The sequence below is a fragment of the Callorhinchus milii genome, unplaced genomic scaffold (genome assembly GCF_018977255.1).
Source record: "Callorhinchus milii isolate IMCB2004 unplaced genomic scaffold, IMCB_Cmil_1.0 Scaffold13, whole genome shotgun sequence".
In the NCBI taxonomy this organism is placed as follows: Eukaryota; Metazoa; Chordata; class Chondrichthyes; order Chimaeriformes; family Callorhinchidae; genus Callorhinchus; species Callorhinchus milii.
Window position 1 is genome coordinate 36,669 of NW_024704754.1, and position 24,104 is coordinate 60,772.

The 24,104-nt window shown below is 43.0% G+C and overlaps 2 protein-coding genes across 3 annotated transcripts; both read left to right on the forward strand.

Annotated features, from left to right (window-relative positions):
- Positions 1-2,148: 2,148 nt before the first annotated feature.
- On the forward strand, positions 2,149-10,068 carry rnf14 (ring finger protein 14). The gene is made up of 8 exons (XM_007909765.2): positions 2,149-2,180; positions 2,501-2,662; positions 2,967-3,106; positions 4,145-4,654; positions 5,715-5,943; positions 6,860-7,032; positions 8,450-8,580; positions 8,920-10,068. The coding sequence occupies exons 2-8, from the start codon at positions 2,509-2,511 to the stop codon at positions 8,987-8,989; spliced, it is 1,407 nt and encodes a 468-aa protein (XP_007907956.1). The 5' UTR covers positions 2,149-2,180; positions 2,501-2,508; the 3' UTR covers positions 8,990-10,068.
- Positions 10,069-13,015: 2,947 nt separating this feature from the next.
- gnpda1 (glucosamine-6-phosphate deaminase 1) lies at positions 13,016-18,193 on the forward strand. 2 transcript variants are annotated; one of them, NM_001292626.1, is given in 7 exon segments: positions 13,016-13,282; positions 14,257-14,404; positions 15,284-15,385; positions 15,460-15,642; positions 16,046-16,230; positions 17,039-17,213; positions 17,580-18,191. In NM_001292626.1, coding segments are annotated over 6 exon segments (855 nt in total). In that variant the 5' UTR covers positions 13,016-13,282; positions 14,257-14,280; the 3' UTR covers positions 17,666-18,191.
- Positions 18,194-24,104: the final 5,911 nt, after the last annotated feature.

Here is a 24,104-nt window from a genome sequence, read left to right on the forward strand (position 1 = left end):
CACACACGTAATCAATCTCGGCCGCTCGGCTTTGTGTGCTATACGTCATCATGGCCGCTCGGCTTTCTGTGTTAACATCATTATGGCCGCTCGGCTTTCTGTGTTAACATCATCATGGCCGCTCGGCTTTCTGTGCTTTACGTCACCCTCCGCTCGGCTTTCTGCGTTTTTCGTCACTGAAGGGGCTGCTGGGCGGCGAGCCGGCGGACGGCGTCACTGAGCTCAGTCAGTAATAACAATTTTTATTCTTGTGGTTATTTGTGTGTTGGAAGTTTATGTAATAAATGAGGGAAAAAGTCAATTTCCCGTGGGAAAGGTTGGTTTGAAGCGGAGCCTCGAGGCCTCCCGACTCAGGTCCGGTCTCTGTCGCCGTCAGTGACTCCCGGAGTTTGTCTTCGGACCCGATCCGCCCCGAGACCCGGATCATCATCTTTGTTATTGTGGCGAGGATTGGGCTCCTGAGAAGCCACAGTCGGCCTCTGCTGGGCGGCGGCGGTATTGCAGGACTAAGCGCTGACTGTAGTGACTGTCGCTTGTGACATAAAAGTGGATTTCATCCAAACATAAGATATTGGAACAAAAACAGAGAGAGCGCCGGGAACCCTCAGCGGTCAGGCAGCATCTGTGGAGAAAGGAAAGTGAGACAACGTTTCGGGTCCACGACCTTTTGTCAATAAGATATTGGACATGAATTGCGTTTTATGAGGCAGTTACTGTGGAGTTGATCTCTGACCTTATATCCCCAGATCCGGGCCACACAAACACAATCTGGGTTGAATCCTTCTGATTGGGAGAGGAATAGACTCCAATCATCATTCCCAATATGTGGAATTGTGTTGAACCGACCATTCCCGACTGCCCTGGTGCAGAATAACTGAACAAGTCTCTGTCCCATTCACTGTCCTATGCATTGTTCAAAATTATACTGTTTTTCTCTACAGTTAGGAATCAATCAGCTGTACTCGTTGCAGCTTCGGTTGCAACCACAGGATCCAATATGGAATGTAGATTGACATACAGACAGACAATTCATCTTTATCTATACTCATCTGGGAGCGGGCAACTCATTTTGGCCGCGCTTTCAGCATTGAAGTGCAGCCGAGCTGTTCTTTGTTCTTCAGTTTTATTTAATGGGCCTTCTCTCTTTTGTCTAGCTTTTTTACTTATTCCTAAAAGGTTTGATTTTTGCTTAGGCAGCTTTATAATGATCAATATAAATGTCCTCCTGACATGAAAGGCGCTTTAAAAATGTAATTTTGTTGTGGACTCTGCTCAGCTCCGTCTGTGTTCTTTATTTTGTTCCTGTCTCTTGGCTACATGTGTGCACTGTGAAGCAGAATGCCGCAGCACCACGGTGTCAGCCGGCGTGGCCACCAAGATGTAACGTCGTCGCTCCCAGCTGCAAGACTTTTCCAATGAGTTATAAATCATGTCTCTATGTCAATCGGTTATTGAGATCCTTCTTGCAGCGTAGATAGACAATAGTATAGACGAAGAAGATAGAAGATGTAGGAATAGCAATTGATTCCGCCATGGCGTTAGTCCTATGATATCCTGAACCACAAGAAATCCAAACCAAGTTTTTCAATTTGATATACCTTTTGATTTTTCCGGCTGAAATGGAGAGAGGACACAGTTTGTTTAGAGTTACCATGACACATGTGAAAGTGTAGTAAAGGTGAGCGCGGCAAAGCATGACTGTTACCATAGTGCTTTGGTGGTTCGTGTTTTGCAGGATTTGATTACTGCCAGAAAGCAAACTACCTGGATTTGCAATGATTATATCTTCAGAAACTGTCAATTTGTGAGCCTGTCTGTGCTTTTAAAATATGATAATAACAATAATCCTTGCATTTGATATAGCACCTTATCACATTGTTGAGATGTCTCAAAGCACTTCACAGAATATACTGTAAAGTGAATTGACTGTATATTTTGTGGGCGAAACGCAGCAGCCATTTGCAAATAGCAGCGTTCCACAAATAGTTGTTGATTGAGTGACCAAATTATTAATATTATTATTTTCTAATTTTTTTAAGGAATCATTACCCTCGAAAAAGCGATTGTTCAATGGTCTAACAACCTACTTACTGCTGGATAAACAGAGGCGTGTGGAGTAAGGAAACTTGCCTAAGGTTTTGGCTGCCCGGGAAGCAAACCCGAGTCCTCTCGCTTGTGAGGTGAGCGCTCTAACCACTGAGCTATAAGTCAATGTGAATATGTTTTTCCTGATGGCCACCAGATCTGACCTTTGTGATGTCATTCCACTGATTGACCCTCGGCTTTCACTGTGGGGGGTCGGGTCGCGCTGGGGGGTGGGGGGGTGTTTGATGTTATAATATGTGATGCTTCCTGGGATTTTAATTTGGGGCACATTCGATGAAAATTCCATAGCATTAATACCCAAAAAGAATGGGTTGCAAACCTGAACTCGATAAAGCCACTTGCAGCCCAGGGTAGAATTTACCTCGACTTATTGTAAAATGTGTGTTATTTCCAGGAATCTAAATGTCCTCCAAAGATAAAGAAGAACAAGAGGACGAGCTGCTGGCTGTTGCTAGTATTTATGATGAAGATGGGTTTAAACGTGCTGAATCTGCTCAGGGGGGAGAAATAAGCATTTGCGTAGACTTGCCGGCAGCCTTCAAAATACTGGTCAGCGGTAGGTCTGAGCCTGTGTTTTAAATTTAAAAATGATGTCTGTTTTGCCAGCTACTGTCTATTATTATATATAATGCCTCAATAGTTTGCATTAAACTATCACCATAGAAATAAAGTATAGAATGTGGAAAAAAAATAAAAATCAGCATCTCAATGGCCTGGTGGGTAATAGGTGTACAGACCTGAAGATTGCACATTCAAATGGCCCTTTCTTACCCTGAATTCTGTAATTTCAAGGTTTGAAGTACATAAAGGATTAGCAAGTAAAAATATTGCCAAAATGACTAATTATTTTCTTGATTCAGGTGATGAAAAGAATGAACCTCTTGAATACTCCATCTCTTTTCTGCCACCTCTTGTGCTGAACTTTGAACTTCTTCCAGACTATCCATCAACGTCAGCTCCTCAATATACCCTGAGCTGCAAGTGGCTTTCTCAATCTCAGGTTTGCAATGAAGCACTTCCTTCTAATTTGCTGGAGTTTTCTTTGAAACGATCAATAGTTTTAGAGGAACGTAATCCCCTTAAGGCAATCCCAGGGAACGCTGAAAAATACATTTTAACATCTATGTAAAAAGCATAATTTTATTGGTACATCACCTTGACATTATAACAAGATTAGAAAGCGCATTCAACTGAATTCTTTGGGGGCTACATTTTTCAAGTTTAAAAACCTCATACTAGTCTGACAGTAACATCAAAGCCAGCCACGTAATATCAATATCTGCTCTGCTGACTTTAAAAATCTATTTCCAGAGATATTTTCCCTTTTGAACAGAGTTGAGGAAACACTTCTTCACTCAAGAGTAGTGAATTTGTGGAATTCTCTACCCCAGAAGGTTGTAGATGCTCAGTCCTTGAACATATTGAAGACTGAGATTGATAGAGTTCTAAAGGATAGAGGGATAAGAGATAAGGTGGGCAGCTGGAGTTAGGTTAGAAGTTCAACCATGATCTTATTGAATGGCGGGGCAGGCTCGAGGGGCTGAATGGCCTACTCCTGCTTCTAATTCCTATTTATTGCATCGTCACTGGCAGTCACCTATTGTTCTTAACAAAAGCTCATCTGCAATCCTCTGCTTTGAGGAGTAGAAGTTTAAAGGTCCACCCACTATGATGATTTTAAATGTAAATTAATTCTACTTTAAAATCTGTGTAGAAAAGTAAAAGTAGAACTTCATGAACTCCCTCTTTTTACTCCTCCATCTCTCCCCCCCTCCCCCCTTAAGTGTGTCTTAAAGTCCTGCCTTAAAATATCAAACATTATTAAAATTCGCACTGTATCTTAAAATAAAATCTGTGAGAGTATCACAACAATCCAATCAAGGGAGTACCCATCCTTCTTTAGGTTGCTCCTACTATCCTCTTAGAAATCACCAAGATGCCTCCTTTCTTTATGTTGCTGACTGTACATCTTTTTTCCTGTTTTCCTACTTTTCATCCTAATTTGTTTGCTTACCCGCATTCCTGTCATTCCCAACAGCTCTCTATTCTTTGTAGCCGTTTGGACAATCTGTGGGAAGAAAACCATAGAAATGTGGTGCTATTTTCCTGGATGCAGTTCTTAAAAGAAGAGACGCTGCCTTTCCTGTTTATCAAATCCCCGTTGGAAATCCAAATTAATAATAAAGGCAGAGTGGACTCTATTTTGTCCATTAACAAGAAGAAAGAACAGGATGAAATACAGGATTTAAAAGAATTTCCCCTGGACCAGAGGGCTGTCCAGGATGTGGAGTCGTGGGCTGGCGTTTTACGTGAAATCTTGGACTTTGATCAAAACCAACAACAGAAAACTTTTAACAGAAAGATGTTCATGTGTAACATCTGTTTCTGCGAAAAGCTGGGAATTGACAGCATGTACTTTAAGGAGTGCAAGCACGTACACTGCAAGGCTTGTTTGAAAGAATATTTTGAGATTCAGATCAGGGACGGCAATGTTCAGTGCCTCAATTGTCCGGAGCCAAAATGTGCCTCTGTTGCCATACCTGCTCAGGTAAGGGCTTTGGATTCATGTGTTTATTGTACATGCTGAGTGTCCCATTAATGTTCCACAGCTTCTTTTTGGAATTGAATTCTTCACTGACATTTTCCAGGATTAGCATCGGAGCCTCTCACATTCTGAGACCAAAATTAACCAAAAATACAACAACTTGCATTTATAATAGCGCTTTTCATGTGTGGTACAGTCTTATTCATTCTATTTGAATAAAATGTACATCAAATAAAGAAACCCATTTTGTAGTTTACAGCCCTTATGAGTCTTAAAAAAAATACCTATAGTGTTTACAGGCCTACAATCAAGTTTTAGAATTCTATCTTTTTTTAATAGGTGCCGTATATCACTGAGGCTTCTCACGAACCTTAGCTGAACTAATATAAATTTGCTAAATCCTTGTGTATCTATTGTTTATATGGGCCAGTCTTGCAGAAACTTTTGAAGATACCAATAGGAATTGAGTCCCGATGAATATGTTTGAATAACGCTCCTTGATGCTTATTTCAGTTTGGGAAAAATATTAAATTATTCACTGAATATTTTCAAACAGATATTTAAAAATGAAGCAATATATACTTTATAAAGGAACAGATCACTTCCATTTAATATTTTTCTTTTTACTATTGGTTACACTTCAAACCCCATTGCTTTTCCCTTCTCTCAGGTTTGGTGGAGAGACCAGGGTCTGGCTGCCGTGCGCTACACTGTGCTCTGGTCTTCCACAGCCATTTGCAAAAGCTAATGTTCTGATAGAAATGAATTTGCTGATTTTTGCATTATTAGCAATTCTATCATAAGCAGAGTGATTCCTGAATACCAATTACTGATTATCCTCTTCCGAATCCTGTGTTGGTGATTAATACATAAAATTGACTCCCCTTATTTGGAAGCGGGAATTTTGTAAGCAAGACACTGTGTAGATTAGCGGCAAGAATATATATTCTATCCCTCTTATCCCTCTGTTAAGAAATTACACAAACATTACTGAAGATTTTATTCGTACTCCAGAGATTTCCGAGTCCACATTTACAGCTTGACTTGACTTCCATCCCCGCAGGTCAAGGAGCTTGTTAAGGATGAGCTGTTTGCCCGGTACGACCGTCTTCTGCTTCAGTCATCATTGGATCTCATGGCAGACGTGATGTATTGCCCTCGAACCAGTTGCCAATCACCAGTGATGCTTGAGCTTGGCAGCACCATGGGAGTTTGCCCGGGATGCCGTTATGCTTTTTGTGCACGATGTAAAATGACTTACCATGCGGTTTCCCCATGCAAGTTAAAAGCAGGTAAGAACTTGCTTGAATTCTCCAGCGTATTTTAAACCAAAAGGTCCTGATGCATTGTTGTTGCTGTAGGAATGAAGTGCATGTTTTCCTTGTTTACTAGGTTGTGGGCGATGCTTTCCTGCTTCTCCCTTGTTCCCTCCATTCCACCATCGGTGGCCGCACTTTCCGCCACTACGCCCTGAAACTCTGGAACACTCTTCCTCTATCCCACCACCTTCCCCATCTCAGGTCGTACCTGAAGACCTTTCTCTTCGACCTCCCCCAGACTCGGCGTCGTGCTCTGCCACTGTCGAGCGCTCTGGCACTCTGCCCTGTATTGGGGCGCTATATAAATGTCAGCTGTTGTTGAAATGTACTGGACTTGGCAATGCCAGCCTGCCCAAGCTCTGCATAACCACTTAAACTGATCACATTCTTTCTGAAAACATTGTCATTCCCTGGAGAGCAGCCCTAACCAAGGTGTCAAACGTAAAGCCGTTGGTCCATTTTTAGTATATTTAATCTACAGATTTATTTTATAAAATGAGATCTGACTTTTATTTGTAACCAAAATCCCTTATTTATGTTGTACTTTTTTGTTGAAAACAATTCATTTGGGGAAACTTGTTGAAAAGAAATAAAACACTGTTTTGGAAACAGAATTAGGGGACAAAGAATGGGGTTAGTGAGGTGGTAATGGACCGAAAGGGATCAGCTACAGAAGGAAACAGAAAGAATGGCTAGGAATTAAAGATTGAGGGAGAAATTAAGTACATCAGCAAGATTGGAAGGAATAGCAGAGGAGTATGAGTGGAAATGTCAAAGGGGAGATTTAGTTTTCACTGATTCTGCTTGAAAAGGGAGAAGAGCCGAAGAAATGATAAAAGGATTTCTGACGTTATACTTGAAGCGAAAACCAAATGGTTTTTCTTTTCAGAAAAGCTTGCTGAGCTGCAAGATGAGTATTTACAAGTAGACGAAGCCGGCAGAAAGCTTTTGGAACAGCGGTATGGACGCCGAGTGATTGAGAAAGCAATGGAGGAATTGCACAGTCAAGAGTGGCTGGAGAAGAACTCAAAGCCCTGCCCGCGATGCTGCACAGCCATTCAGGTCAGTGAAGAGTTTCTCTTAAATGTTTAAGGCTAAACTACCTCTGCTGATGTGATAGAGTCTGAGGGATGTGCCTCCTCACCCTGTCTCTCATTGACTCTGGATTCTTCTTACCTGTCAATCAGGCAAATGTATGTGTGTTGTTTAAGATCGAAGTGGTATCACAAGGCAATTTAGTCTGATTCAGCTGCTGATCAAACTAATGAACGAAGCTGTCTGTCTATCTGTGTTACTGAAAGCCTTGACAAAGTGTAGATTCTGCCTGTTCAGAAAATCAATGTCTCCTTGTTCAGCCTACATTCGGAGTAGACTTAAGCGCTCTGAGATGCTGCCTTGCATGAAGGGCACTATATAAATGCAAATTGTTGTTGTTGTGGACTTGTGCAGGATTAGCCCTTATGTGCACACCAAGGAGTCCTGTAGCTCAGTGGTTAGAGCACTCACCTTGCAAGCTAGAGGCCTGGGTTCGATTCCCTGCAGGGCGAAACCTTGTGCAAGTTTCCTTACGCCACATGCCTGATAATAATCCCTCAAGAAAAAGATATAAAATAAATAATAAATTGGGTCACTTCAATCCATGACAGTCTGGGACGCTGCTGTGCTCAATTGGCTGCCGCGTTTCACCCACAAATATACAGTTAATTCACTTGAATATTCTGTGAAGCGCTTTGAGACGTCTCGAAAACGTGAAAAGCTCTATATCAAATGCATGGATTATTATTATTTATTTATAAGGGCTGACAAGGAGTTTCTCCCAATGTCCTGGCCAACAGTCCCCCAAAATAAAATTGGTCATTCGTTTCATGGCTGTCTGTGGAGCATTGTTGTGTGCCTCTGGGCTGCTGCATTCGCCTAGAAATACACAGTCACTCCATTCTCCCTTTCACAGTAAAACTCTGAAACACGGGTTGCAACATCCTCCCGACAGGAAATGTGCAAAAACAAGCGCAACGATTATTCTATTTCTTATTATTATTGGTAAGCAAAGCTAAAGCTTCTGAATCTGCAGAGCATAAGTATTTAAGGGATCTGGTGTTAGTTCTGCGTAACCTTCTCATTGTTTAACGTCCCTTAATGTGTGAAAATGCTTAATCCCTTGTTACAGCATCTGAAATGAGAAGATACAGTGGCTGATCTAATGAATGTCATATCACTGATCACTGTGGCAGCTCTACTCTACACCTCCAAATGTTACAATATTATTGGAGCTGCGCGGTGGTGATATATATTGGAGCTCCTGTCTCCTGACCCTTTCTCCCCTACACTTCTTCCTGAGGTTGAGGGCATACCATGTGATGCCATGTGAGAATCCTGTGCCAAGGCAGAATTTATTAATTGGTGCTTGAATAATAATAATAATATAATACTGAACCATTCAGTTCCTGTCTAATGACGGTTTTTTCATGTTCTGTTGCAGAAGGAGAATGGATGCAATAAGATGATGTGCACTGGTTGTAAGGGATACTTCTGCTGGCTCTGCCTAACTTCACTGTCGAGAGCCAATCCATATGGCCACTACAGCGATCCTTTATCGCCCTGCTTCAATGAGTAAGTTTCTTTAGAAATAGCTTTACTTCATAATTGGATTTAAATTGCCTGTAAACTATTTGTGCTAATCTGATAATTTGCTGATTTTAGGTTTGTTACTGGTCAAATTATAATTATTATAAATGTAATAATTTTAAATGTTTACAATTATAATGATGAAAGAATGGTGTGAAGGAAATAACTAACTCACTCCTCTACCCAGCACTCCAAAAGATTTGATCGGAATAGTTGTGGGACACACGGTCATTATTCTGAATTCACTACACGATAGTGAGTGTGTTGAGGCTTGAATCACATGAAGTATTTGGCTGTTGATATTCTTTTCTGATTATCTTAAAGGCTTTTCCAACGTATTGAGTTTGAAGAAGAGGATGATTTCCTGAGCGACGAAGATGATGAGATTGATTAAGTTTTCATGATTCAACATTATGTTCTGTTTATTTGCTAATAATCATTTGAATTGATGAGCTGCTATTATCTTTGATGTATCCAACACTTTCCCAGACATCCCTCGGTGATTGTAGTTCATTTTATGACTTAGTATGACAGCCTGTGGCTCAGAATGTACGACATTATTATGTTTTTAAGTTTCATAACATATATATGTGTGCGTGTATATACTTAATTCCGATGTTTATACACACACACATTTGTAATAATACAAAAACTTGAGTAAGTGAGGCATACAAGTTTGAGAAGAAGATTGCATTGCATTTAACTTGAAACAGCCTTTGAAGGAAAGCACTGTTGGTAATTGAGTGAAATCCGAAGTCTTAACATTGTGTCTAGTCTTCAAAAATAATCAGTTACAAAGAATGATTAATTGAAGGTCCTTTTCTTCTGATAAACTCCCCTTTTCCTCAATCTTAGTTTCACACACAGGGATGTGTTCTCAGGCCTCACTGGACCTGGCATCTGAATGAAGGTGTTTGGAAGATGACATGAACCCCTGAGATCTAAAAACTATGTTTTCATTCAGTTGTGAATATGAATCCTGCTCCACACCATTTTGCTCAGAATTACAACCACAAATCCATCTCCTCCCGATGCAGCCAGCTGTTGCTATTTACCAAAATACAGTACTCAACATTTGCGCAGCTAAATAAAAGGATGTTCAGCTTAATGATAATTCTTTGTACCTGACTAACTTTAAAAAGCGGAATGACAATAGTGAGATTTTCTCTTTTGTTAAACTAATCCCAAAAGGTATGATATGAAATATGATTCTGAATCATCTAGCCTACTGAAGCCACGTTTTATTGCTTTTGCAAATATATGTAATTGTATCTTTTTCCTCTTTTGAGAGAATCTCTATTTTTCCTCTTTGAGAGATTTGAGTATCCGAGGGTAAGTAAACACACGGTGTTAATGCAATTCACTTCCCTGGCTGACCAGGCGACTTGAAAGGGGAAGAAATTCAAGGGGAAGTATTTGTGTGTTCAAGGTATTCCTAGTCATAATAAATATGAAGATCATAATAAAATTATAGTCTGCATTGTTGGGAGGAATTATTACTTTTCTTTCACACCTGACGTCCTTCTCCATTGCTCAGCCGCTTTGATACCTTGTGACCTGGGAAGAGGTGGCAAGGGCTTGTTTAGTTTGAGGGAAACGGGTGTTTTGGAAAGTGATGTGGAACAAACTAACCCAAGCAAACCAAGGCGCAGGCAGGGCAGGGAACTGTAGATCAAGGCGTCTGTTAAACTCTCAGCTCGCCATGTACACTGCTCTGTCAGCAGTGCCATCTGGAACCCGGGACACCAGGTAACAAAGACAAACAAGGTTTTCTCACTTCAAGCAGAATATAATCTAATGACATTTTCTAATTTACACCAAGTTCAGCCCTATCGACTATAGACTTTGTCATTTTACCCTATAGAATTTGAGTTCCTTCTAAGCAAAGACATGAGAACAGTTCACCATGCCAAACAGACGAGCGAAGGGGAGAATGGGGGAAAGGCTTGTGTTAAGGGAGCGAATGTGTTTAATTGCTTTGTAGCTGAGGTTAAGTCTTAACTTTGGTTTCTACTCCTCGAGTACATAACATCTGCTGATGTTGCAATAGATAAGGATATTCTTCAGAAACGAAGGTGCATTCTTCAGTGTGGATTATGCAGTTAGACAGGTCTTGTTTGTGGTTTCCACAAAACAAATCCTAAATTGTGTAGTTTTGACACAAATTACTTTTTATTTGCTAGAATTTTGAACTTGCAGAAGTTACAGCACATTTATGTGGAAAATGATTTTACCATCTGATGAGCCGGTACAGGGTGAGAGCTGAAGAGAGGAGAGTGGTTTAATAGCTTATATTTAATGCTTTATTATCTGCTTGTTTTTCTGTTATATATGTTTGGTATACTTGTCTGCTTAAAACTAACTGGATTCAAAATCCTAGCGCTAGAAAGGCAAATAAGCCAACAGAGTAAAATCAACAGTTACTTTAAGTATTAAACGCCACTGACTGCTTGTATCTCCACCACCACTGTCTGCGTGTGTCTGTACATCGAGGCTCCACTATGCATACTCCCTGCTTGTCGGCCCCCAACTCCTCCCTCCACACGCTGCAGATCATCCAGAATTCTGCAGCCCGTGTCCTCTCCCCCACCAGGCTCCGTGACCCCATCACTCAGCGGGCTCCGGGCTGCTTCACGTCCCCCACCTCGCTCGCCCCACTATCGGCGGTCGGCCTTCATCCACTCTGCCCCCACCGTCTGGAACTCCATCCCACAGTCCCTCCACCTCGCCCCCTCACTCGCCACCTTCAAGACCCACCTCAAGATCCTCCTCTTCGACCGTGCTTTCGAACTCCCTGCTTCCCCCCCCCTGCCCTCCACCCTCCCCCACCCCGATCCACAGCTCGGGTCCCTAACTCTGTCTGTCCAGCACACTGGGACTTCCTCCTGACGTGAAAGGCGCTATACAAATGTAATTTTGTTGTTGTTGTTGTCGTGTTCCCACCACTGTCTGCTTGAGTCTGCACCACAGTTGCTTCCTGCAGTCATAATGAATAAGATGATATATTTAAAGTCTTACCCGTTGGAGAAATGCTTTCAGTGGCGATGAGGAAAATAGTGACTCTTTTTAAAAGAAAACTGGATTGATTTGATGACATCTGTGGATTCAATCTCCTGAGCAATCTTGGAAATTGAACCATCATTTTTCAGTCAACAACATTGCTTTGCAGTGGTCGTTCTCTTTAAGTCCTTGACACTTTTTGTATAGATTTCAATCATTTCATGTGCAAATGGTGTGTGCGGTAAATTTCAGGAGCCGGGGGCTCCTGATCACATCAATCTGACGCTGCCACAGACCCAGACAATAATGTAAAGGAGCGCAGACATTGTGGTAAATAAATAATAATAATAATCCTTGCATTTGATATAGCACTTTTCACGTCGGGAGGACGTCCCAAAGTGCTTCACAGAACAAACTGTAAAGTGAATTGACTGTATATTTGTGGGCGAACGCGGCAGCCAATTGCGCACAGCAATGTCCCACAAACAGTCGTGGGTTGAAAATGACCAATTTATTATTGTTTTTGGTTTGGAGGATTATTATTAGGCTCTGTGTGGAGTAAGGAAACTTGCCCAAGGTTTCGCCCTCTGCCTGGAATTGAACTCAGGTCTCTCACTTGCAAAGTGAGTGCTCTAACCACTGAGCTACAGGACTCCACATTGAGCTACAGGACTTTCCAATAAAGTGTTTATTGGAAAAGTACTTTGATATCCACCGATGTTATGTTGCAAATAACATGTGGATAAGGAGTTAATCAGTCGCTGAGATTTACTTTACAAAATCTTACAGCGCAGAACGAGCGTTTTGGACCTCGTGGGTTTTTTGTGATGGTGTGTGTGGGGGTTTGGGGGTTCTCTCACTGTTTGTGTTCCTCCGGCTCCGGTCGGCCCCCCATCCCCCTACTGTCCCCCCACGTACCCCCCGTCCCTCCGGCTCCGGTCGGCCCCCCATCCCCCTACTGTCCCCCCACGTACCCCCCGTCCCTCCGGCTCCGGTCGGCCCCCCATCCCCCTACTGTCCCCCCACGTACCCCCCGTACCCTCCGGCTCCAGTCGGTCCCCCATCCCCCGCCCCAACCGCCCGACCATCGGTGGCCTTCAGCCTCTCAGCCCCGAGGCTCTGGAACTCCATCCCCAGTGCCTTCGCCGCTTCCTCCTCTCCTCCTTCAGGGCCTTGAGACCTTTCTCTTTGACCTTCAGCTCCGCTCTCGACTCTCTACCGTCTCCTCACTCCCTCCCTCCGCTCACCTCGACCCCCCCCACCCCCCCCCTGACCCCCCCACCATCCCCCCCTGACCCCCCCCACCACCCCCCCCTGACCCCACCACCCTGACCCCCTGACCCCCGACCCCAGTACTCGGGCTCTGACCTCAGGACCTCCCGCGATGTGTATATAACTGCAGTGACTGAGGCTCCGCCCCTTTGCTATCACCTGACCGGAAGCCATTCACCCGCAGCTCCGACACAGACACAGAGAGTGACACAGACCCTCACACTCACACTGACAGACACAGTGACACAGACCCTCACACTCACACTGACAGACACAGTGACACAGACCCTCACACTCACACTGACAGACACAGTGACACAGACCCTCACACTCACACTGACAGACACAGTGACACAGACCCTCACACTCACACGGTCACAGCTGAAGGGCAGAGGGTCCGCAGATCAACACCGGCGTCAGTGAGAGCTGCTCTTCCCCTTTAGCCCCTCACCCCCACATGATGTGTGTCTGTGTGTGTGTGTGTGTGTGTGTCTGTGTGTGTGTCTGTGTGTGTGTGTGTGTCTGTGTGTGTGTGTGTGTGTGTGTGTGTGTGTGTGTCTGTGTGTGTGTGTGTGTCTGTGTGTGTGTGTGTGTGTGTGTCTGTGTGTGTGTGTGTCTGTGTGTGTGTGTGTGTGTGTGTGTGTGTGTGTGTCTGTGTGTGTGAGAGCTCCAGTCAGTGGTGCACAATTTCCAGTGTTGTTAACAATTTCATTCTGTGTGGGGAGGGGCAGAGACGGGGTGAGGGGCAGAGACGGGGTGAGGGCAGAGACGGGGTGAGGGGCAGAGACGGGGTGAGGGGCAGAGACGGGGTGAGGGGCAGAGACGGGGTGAGGGGCAGAGACGGGGTGAGGGGCAGAGACGGGGTGAGGGGCAGAGACGGGGTGAGGGGCAGAGACGGGGTGAGGGCAGAGACGGGGTGAGGGGCAGAGACGGGGTGAGGGGCAGAGACGGGGTGAGGGGCAGAGACGGGGTGAGGGGCAGAGACGGGGTGAGGGCAGAGACGGGGTGAGGGGCAGAGACGGGGGAGGGGCAGAGACGGGGAGGGCAGAGACGGGGAGGGCAGAGACGGGGGAGGGGCAGAGCGGGGGAGGGGCAGAGCCGGGGAGAGGGGCAGAGACGGGGAGAGGGGCAGAGACGGGGAGAGGGGCAGAGCCGGGGAGAGGGGCAGAGCCGGGGAGAGGGGCAGAGCCGGGGGGTTGGGTAGAGCCGGAGTGGGGGGGGGGCACAGGGACAGTGGGTTGGGGGTGAGGGTGGGCGAGGAGGTTGACCGTGACGCTGGAGTGATGGTCTCGGGGAGGCTGGAGCTGCAGATGTTCTGGAAGGTTGTCCACAGTTGGCATCAAAAGAATCTGATGGCAAATCAAAGCTTTTCTTCTCTGTTTAACTTAGTTTCTTGCAGTTAAAGTAGCGACAATGAAGTTAATTATCTTGGATAACTACTCGATGACCAGTGAGTGGGCGGCCAAATACATCAGGAACCGGATCATCGAGTTCAGCCCAGGTCCAGAAAAGTACTTCACGCTCGGGTTACCGACTGGTACGTGATCAAACCCCGTGTGTGAGATCGGACTTTGTGACGTCTGTTTAAAGGTGTGGGTTACAGCTCACGACTCGTAAGCGAGAGAATCTGGACAAGACCTCGGGCAAGTTTCCTTACTCCACACACACACGCACAGAGAGACACACACAGACACAGAGACACACACACACAGAGACAGACACAGAGACACACACACACACACACACACGCCTGTGTTTCTCAGCAGTCGGTAGGAACCCCCTTGTTAGTCGATTGGCCGATCACTTTCTGGGGGTAATAATCCCTTCAAAACAATAATAAGAATTTGGTTACTCGATCCACGACTGTTTGTGGGACACACTTACTGCTGTAATTATAATAATAATAATAATCCTTGCATTTGGTGAAGCGCTTTTCACGTCGGGAGGACGTCCCAAAGCGCTTCACAGAACACACTGTAAAGTGAATTGACTGTATATTTGTGGGCGAACGCGGCAGCCAATTGCGTACAACAATGTCCCACAAACAGTTGTGGATTGAAAATGACCAATTTATTATTGTTTTTGGTTTTGGAGGATTATTATCAGGCTCTGTGTGGAGTAAGGAAACTTGCCCAAGGCCTCGCCCTCTGCCTGGAATTGAACTCAGGTCTCTCACTTGCAAAGCGAGTGCTCTAACCACTGAGCTACAGGACTCCACAGTCCACAGTAATTGCCATGTTTCGACCAAAAAATATACAGTCGATTCACTTTACAAGATAATCTGTGAAGCGCTTTGAGATGTTTCTACGACTGAATGAGGTGCTATATCACATGCAAGGATTATTATTTAAGTTTGGTTGAATCTTCCAGGAGTTAAATTCATTCTGTAGCAGAGATGTGCTTTGTTTTGCTGCAGGAAGCACTCCATTAGGATGTTATAAGAAGCTGATTGAATATTACAAGAACGGAGATTTGTCTTTCAAATATGTGAAAACCTTCAACATGGATGAATATGTGGGTAAGTCTCACACATTTACTTGGTAAATTTATAATCAACTGGGCTTTTGGATGATAAAATGAATCCCTTTGCAGGCCTTCCGAGGGACCATCCAGAGAGCTATCATTCCTTCATGTGGAACAATTTCTTTAAACACGTTGATATATTGGCTGAAAACGCCTACATTCTGGATGGGAACGCACCTGATCTGAAGGCTGAATGTGATTTATTCGAAGCGAAGATTAAAGCAGCAGGAGGAATCGAGCTGTTCCTTGGAGGTGTTGTAACTGTAATTTGTTGTTTGTTGTAACATTTGAAACTCTAGAAGATGGCCCAGTGTTAGGGATAGGCTCAACATTGCAAGTCACTGACTTCTGATCATAGCTGTGGTTTGTTCTTCTCTATTTGCTCTAAAATAATTGTAAATTGAGTTACATAGAGCGATACAGCACAGAAACAATCCTTTTGGTCATTTATAATCTGCACAAACCTTCATCCCTTTTGTTCTCTCCTAAACCCCTCTATGTCCTTTAATATTGGCTGTCACATTTTGCCCACAAAAAACAGTCAATCCACTTTACAGTATATTCTGTGAAATGCTTTGAGCCGAATGACAACGGGATTTGGTGCTGCATCAAACACAATATTGAAGAGCTTTAATGTGTTTTTTGGTAATACCAGGGATCGGCCCAGATGGTCACATTGCGTTCAATGAGCCAGGATCCAGTCTGGTGTCACGGACCAGAGTGAAGACTTTGGCAGTGGATACGATATTGGCCAACGCCAGGTTCTTCGACAGTGACCTGTCCAAAGTGCCGACTATGGCTTTGACTGTTGGTGTAGGGACTGTCATGGAAGCCGCAGAGGTAAAGGAATGGCCATTCTTTGTTTGTACCATTTTATACAGAAAGCCTCTTTAAGGGAGTCTGTTCGTTACTGATGTCTCCTGACATGAACGACAGGAACCATAGCATTCTCCAATCGTGGGTCAAAGTAAATTTCCCTACATTTGGCTCCATCAGGGAATCTACTGGTGTTTGTCCAATTACTGGTAAAGTGTTGACTCTATGACCTGTTTAGTTAGCAATTATGAAATCTGCCAAGAAAAAACAATGGAAACAGCATCTATAACCTTTGTGTAGCTGTCAACATGAAAAGAAAGATCAATACTCGTCACTCTGAACATGAGCCGTGAACCTCGACCGAGTTCCCGTTTACCTGTTCAGGTGAAAGTTAAAAATCCCAACGGCACAATTTGAAAAGAGAATGGAATTTCTCCCAGTCTCCTGGACAACAATTCCCCAGATAAAATTGGTCGTTTGTCCTGGCTATTTGTGGCTGTTTTGTGGCTGTTTGTTGGGCATCACTGTGCACAAACTGCATGCAGCATTTGCCTGCAAAACAGACACTACACTTTACAGTAACAATTCTTTGAAGTACTTTAAGATGTCCTCTTGACGTGAAAGATACAATATCAACGAAGAATTCTTATTATAGGGAAAAAGTGCATTATTGCAATACTGCACACATAGAAAACTATATCCTGTATTACTGTCTTTGTTCAAAAAAATAAACTAAACATTTCAGACCTATTTACATTTACTATTTTTTCATAAATGGTCAATGCTATTAATCTTAAACAAAATGATTTTCTCCCTCCCTGTGTTTCTAAAGGTGATGATTCTCATCACAGGAGCTCATAAGGCCTTTGCTCTGTACAAGGCAATTGAGGAAGGTGTCAATCACATGTGGACGGTGTCAGCTTTCCAGCAACATCCAAGGACCATCTTTGTGTGTGATGAGGACGCCACATTGGAACTCCGTGTAAAAACAGTCAAATATTTTAAAGGTAGCACCCTTGTCAGAGTGAGCAAGGACTTACAAGCGTGTCAGGGATCTTTATTTATTCATTTATTTATTAGTTTATTCATTTACTTATCTGTCTGTCTATTTACTTATTTATTTATTTATTTAGGGATGGTGGGTTTCTGACACATGCTTAAAGAGCATCCAAACCAACATTGGTAGTGAATGTGTAACTATTGCAGGAGATGTCTGTCTCATCGTGTTTGTGAATGTTTTCGTTACCGAGTTGATCTGTATAAATGTCTACATGGCAATGCAGTTTTGAACATCTCATATAGACCTGTGACGAAGGACTATTGATTCAAGCTGAATATATTCTTATTCTCTTCCCTTCCTCCGGCTCTCCCAGGTTTGCTTCATGTTCACAATCAGCTTGTGGAGCCATTACGCAGTATGAAACAAGATGCTTCGGTGAAGAAAACTTACAGTGATTAAAATTCAGATCAGAGCCATGATCACACTCCATCAGAATGCCTGGAGCAGAGATAGACCTGGACTACAGCCACTTCCAATATGACTTGATTGTTTGAAAGAGGAGCTGAAGGAAACTAATCGTGCACTAAGAGGATTGTGTAATCACAGAAATTATGTAACTTCCAAATAGTTCTCATATTATCTTCATTATTATTCTGAAAGAGAACTTTTTAAGGGTAGGTTTTGGAAGAGAGAATTCCTTAATCTAACAACGCTGTTGAGAACAATGAGTCATCTTATTCTAAGGTTTTCTATTATGAATTTTAATGACTCAGCACTTTGGGACGTCCTCCCGACGTGAAAGACGCTCTATAAATGTAATTTTGGTGGTGGTGTTGTTGTTGACTATCATGATCTACAATCACTTTCTGAAAACCTACATTTCTAAACCATTCCGCTTGAGAGAAAATGTGGATTTTGTTTTGCTCGGATTTGACTGAATATATAATACATTTTGAAAGGCTTTTAAATACACATCGTTTTGCTTAATTTGACTGGTGCAGAATATTTTCTAATTGTGCTATTTGAATTGATTACCTCCATTGGCTCTCACTCTGAATAATTCCCCCCACCCTCCCCACACACACTTCCCTCCCTCCCCACTCCCCCTCCCACAAACCTGCACTCAGGTTGCATCCCATTTGAGATGTTGTTAAAATCACTGTATAAGTTCCAGATGAAGGTTTTTTTCCTAAACTCCCAGGTTACCTATTGTTCACAATCAGCTTGCGATTTCCTTGCACAATAATGGGGTTGTTTATATTTTGGGACCTGCTTACAGGATGTTGATTTAAAATGAGAAAAATGGGTTTCGTGAACTGCCTCCCTCCCTCCCTCCCTCCCTCCCAGCCTGAGGGAAGCCACTCTCCCTTCAGCAACTCCCCTGTTGGTGCAGTTACTGGGAGTTGATTATACACTGATCCTCAGCCACTGTCTCGTCACTATCTGGTGCAATAAGATACAAGTGTCATTTGGGGGAATATCCTCCTATGTAACTCTCCAACCCCGTGTCCCTGGCCGTTGTGTTTCCACATCGTGCTGTACCTATTAATATTACCCACAATGGTTTCAGACACATTTGCACCAAGTGTTAAAAAGCCAATGTTGTTCAGTTAAACCTATCATGTGCCTGGATTTATCTTGATCATTAACACCTGCTGTTCTCACTTGCTGCCTATGAGTCTGAGTGCCCACAAACTGGTGATCGTACTAATCTCTATAATAGAATTAGTTGCAGTCAAAGGATTTTTTCTTTTCCTAAAAAAAGGGCTTGGATTGTATCAGAAGAGAATTCCAATCATAATCCTTCAATCACAAAACACAGAGTCACTGCACTTTACAGTATATCCTGTGAAGACCTTCGGATGTCTTATCTGTTGTGAAAGGCACAATAACAATAATCCTTGCATTTGGTGTCGCACCTTATGTTGTCGAGACGTCTCAAAGCGCTTCACAGGATAGTCTGTAAAGTTTAGTGACTGTATTTTATGGGTGAACTTGGCAGCCAATTGCGCACAGCCATGTCCCAACAACAGCCACGGAGTGAGTGATCAATTTTGTTTGGGACAGATTGATGACCAGGACATTGGGAAAAAACTCCTTTGTCTTTTCAAATAGTGCCATGGGATCTTTTAACATCCACCTGGACAGGCAACGGGACCTCAGTTTGATGTCTCAGACCAAGAGTGGACTTTTGACGCTGTCCTGTCATATCCCATCATTGTATCAATCCGTATTAATGAGCTTCTGCAGTATTCTGCCAACTGTACCCACTGTTCAGGCAGAGGGAATACACTGCCTGATGTTTAAGTTTAATTTGGCCCATTAATTTGTTGCAAATTGGGACTATAGCCTGCCCTGTTCCACAGATGGTTGTTGTTGATGTTATGGGCTGGAGATTGCTGACAATCCCGTTCTGACCGGACTGAGTTGTCATCCATGACATCTTGGAAAACGGGAGCTGATAGAAACCTAACTGCTGCTGAACAGCGTTTTGTCTGAAAAACAGAAAACAAATTACAGTCCAGGAGCTAATTAGTGGCATTAAACATTCTACGGAATGGGTTTAATTTAGCTTTGCTGCTAATATGAAAGTGTTGAATAGATCACACTTAACACTTCAGTGGTAAATGTGCAGATTCACTGCATAATTAGTGGCAAAATAACCTTTATTGAACGCAAATGGGGTGATTTCAGCCGGTGCAGCAAATGCGGGTTCATCTGACTGTTTTCCTTTGTTCCAATACAGGAATGAACCTTTGGATGGCAATGTGGGTTTGAGGAATGTAGCTCACTCCACAGATAAGTGCTGTGAGCAAAATAAAGTACAATAATTATAATGTGGCACAAATCGAAGATCAGAGAATTAAACCCACGCGTTACGCTGAATACTTAATGAAGAAGAACCTTAAAGCTTATAGAAAGTGAAAAATGTTTGGTGTCTGCCTTAGTGATTTGCAGTTTTCTTGGTATTCCTGTTCCTGGGCATGAAACCGCCCTCATCGCTACCTGTGATCGTCATTAGCCAGAGAAATGTAAGGCATCTAACCTCGTAAAAGACCAGTCGCACTGATGCCAAGGCCTGAAATTCCACCTGCTCCAAGCATCAAAACTATTCTGACTGAAAATTTAAGAAATTATATTAATATAAAAACTAGAATATTGTTACATTCAGCCTAAATTTAGGAGCTGGTTCTTTCAAAGAACTATTTTCAAGAATTATTGGTAATTTTCTGCAATCTTAAACTTTAAGACCAAAAAGTTCTCCGAGATGCTGCCCTGGGTGAAGGGTGCTATATAAATGCAAGCTGGTGGTGTTATTACAGGTTAAGACTGGGTGAAATTTCTGACCTCTTGTCCGTGATTTTGTATCCAGTGCTTCACAGTGTATAGAATCACATAGAATACTTGACAAGATTTACTGTAAAGTGGAGTGACTGCCTTGTGGGTAATCCAACACCATTCATTGTTAAAAGTTTAAATAATGAACTTTCTTTTAAACAAAAAAAGGTCGCCATATCTTCGTGATTACATCTTAGGGAAGTTATTTTTCGCTTGATTCAGGATGAGAGTGATCATCTTGTCTTTGAGAACAGGCTGAAGGTGGCAAAACAGAACACGGAGAATAACAACATGTGGAAAGGGGTCATACACTAAACTGGGAGTGAAGACTGTGAGAGACTGAAGATCACCTGATAAATAACAAGGTTTGCAACATACCATGTGAAGGTAGTCTCGACTACCAAATCCCATATGTTGAAATGCTTTGCTCTGTGGCCTGCTGTTAATCGAAACTCATTTCATTAGTCCAGTGTGCAGCTCCTTTACTGAATGATAATTAAGCATTAATGAGTATGAAAGTCTGCGTTGAATGTATGCCAAGACGTGTTAATATTCGGGTTCAAGCCAAGTGTTGCATAACAGTTACCCAACAGAACATTTGAAGGTCAATCGAGTTTGTGAAACTTTTGTTTATGAATGTAAAACTAGTCATATTTTAACAGGTTGTTATACAAAGCAGAGGGCGAGAGATATTGAAGAATATTTCATAATTGTGAACAATAAATTATTAAGACAAACATGACCTTACATGCTAAGACTGGATAGAAACTCAGGCTTTTAAATGGTACATAATCAAGTGTTAATGGAGAATTGTGGACTGAGGAAAGTAATCTATTCATACTTCCATTTATTATATAACATCAACATGTCTCAAAGCAATTTGTACAAAACAGTTTCAGAGATATTTCGAACGCAATATAGTAATACTAATCTTTCCATTTGATGTAGCACCTGATCACATCATTGAGACGTCTCAACGTGCTTCACAGAATATATTGTAACGTGAATTGATTGTATTTTGTGGGTGGAAATGAGTTACTTTGAGGTAATAATTGGCATTATGTACGATACAAAATTACATTTGTACAGCACCTTTCATGTCGGGAGAACATCCCAAGGCGCTGGACAGTTAGGGGTTTGGATCCGAGCTGAGCGTTGGGATCAGTTGAAGGTGGGGGTAGAGGGTGGCCGAAGGCACGGTTGAGGAAGAGGGTCTTGAGATGCGCTACACCGTTTTGCTATTACCACTGTATGCGTCTCGTCAGTTTTGCTCTCCTACTCGCAAACCCCTCGTTCATTCTAACTTACTTCAGCAACTTTCAGACCTACTCTCCCGTCAGACCCATTCAATACATATTGGTAAGGTAGCCGGTCATCAAAAACAAGGACCTCATACTTCGGGAAATCAGTTGGCTGATCACATCGCTAAGGCTGCTGCAATGGACGACGAGGCTTGGAGCCCTCCTCCCCTTCCTACTGCTTCCGTCATGAGTATTTCAACTTCGCCATCCTTAACTGATATGATCAATCTCCAGAACTCGTACCCACCCTATCAGCAGGCCATTCAGTGGCATGTGGAACAGTTGGCAGGTATCGATGTGATACCTCAGCCCCAGTACCATTGGATTGCTCACATTCACCTTTATGTACCTCTAGATTCTCAAGCCTCTCCTGTCCTTATGTATGACAAGCACAGTTTTCACTGTATGCGTTCCTCCCGAATGTGCGGATGCCATGTTCCAGTTGTATCATTCCCATCCTACAGGAGGTCATTTTTCCCCCTCTAAGACTATTACGAAAATTCGTAACTCAGTGTGGTGGCCGGGTTTGTCTGATGATGTGCTCATCCGCTGTAAAAAGTGCATTGTCTGTCTCCAGCCTAACCCTTCTCCCAAGTCCATCTGTGCCCTTTTACAAAGCGCTCCTGTCCCACGTGGCCCTTGGGATCACATCCAAAATTGATTTTATAGACCCCTGCTGACTGCTTCGGGTGGCTATAAGTATTGTTTGGTAATTATTGACAAATTTACTAAGTGGATGGAGGCTTTTCCCACTAAGAATAACACTGCCCTCACCGCTGTGCGTATTTTGTTGTGTGAGGTGATCTGCAGGTGGGGAATACCAGGCAAAATTGACGGTGATCAGGGTTCACATTTCACCGGGGAAGTCTTTATGGCCCTATTGAAACTATTGGTGATAAAACCCAACTTGCATGTGTCATATCATCCACAATCCTCAGGGTTAGTCGAGAGGAGCAATCGAACTCTTAAAACCTTACTAAGTAAATTTTGTGCAGATCAGCCCACACAATGGTTGAAGGGACTGCCATTGTGTTTGATGGCAATTCGCTCAACCCCACATGCTACTACGGGCATCTCACCATACCGGGCTATGATGAAACTACCAGGTTGCACTGCGGTAATGACGAAAGAGGCACTGGAACAGTCAGCAGGAAATGTTAAGTTATAATAATAATCCTTGCATTTATAACAATAATAATAATAATCCTTGCATTTGATATAGAGCTTTTCACGTCGGGAGGACGTCCCAAAGCGCTTCACAGAACACACTGTAAAGTGAATTGACTGTATATTTGTGGGCGAACGCGGCAGCCAATTGTGCACACCAATGTCCCATAAACAGTCATGGATTGAAAATGACCAATTTATTATTGTTTTGTTTACAGGGAACTGTAGAGGAAGCATGGCTCAAAGACATGCTTAAGGTAATCCAGGGCACTAACAGTTTTGTGGCCATAAATATGGGAAAATCTAAACAGGGCATGAAGAGACATTATGATTCTCTGGTTAATTATGAGGAATATGAAGTGGGGGATGAAGTGATGACCCGAATATACAGGAAAAAGCAGTCTGCATTTGCACCCAAATGGAAAGGGCCATACGAGATTATGGAAAAAGCAAGCCCGGCCATGTACTTGGTATATATGCCATTGTCAGCCAAACCAATGAAATAGTATCATATTAACCAGTTGAAAACTGCTCAGAAAAAGCAAGAGAAAGAGAAAACTGATTGAATAAATACTACATTTGTGTTTTACAGAACTAACAGTAGAAGATCAAGATGAATGACTGGGACCTCTGGATATGGTTGATCATCCTCACTGTGCGTGGACTGATGGTCGAGACAGGCAATCCCGAAACCTGGTATAAGTATCAAATATCAACCAGTGAAGGGACCAAAATACGGGAACAATGCTTGTTCGTATGCTATACTCTGCTTTTAACTTGCTATTTGCGTAGACTTGTATGTAGGAATAAGAAGCAAGCTGACCATTTAGAATTAGCACAGTTGATGCGGCGATGATGTTTTGATACCTCATTGTGTAATTCGGTATCAAGGTGGGGACTCTTGTATTAAAAAAATGCTTGCTTGTAGATTAGTCATTAAGGGGTTAAAGTTAGAAGAGTGTGGCTGGGGATCATACTAAACAAGACATATTATGGGAAAAAAACTGCTTACAAGGTCTCAAGGTCTTGACTGCAGAAGAAAGTGCGGTTGAAACTGGTTTGGGTACTAACAAAGGAACACGTGTTGATAA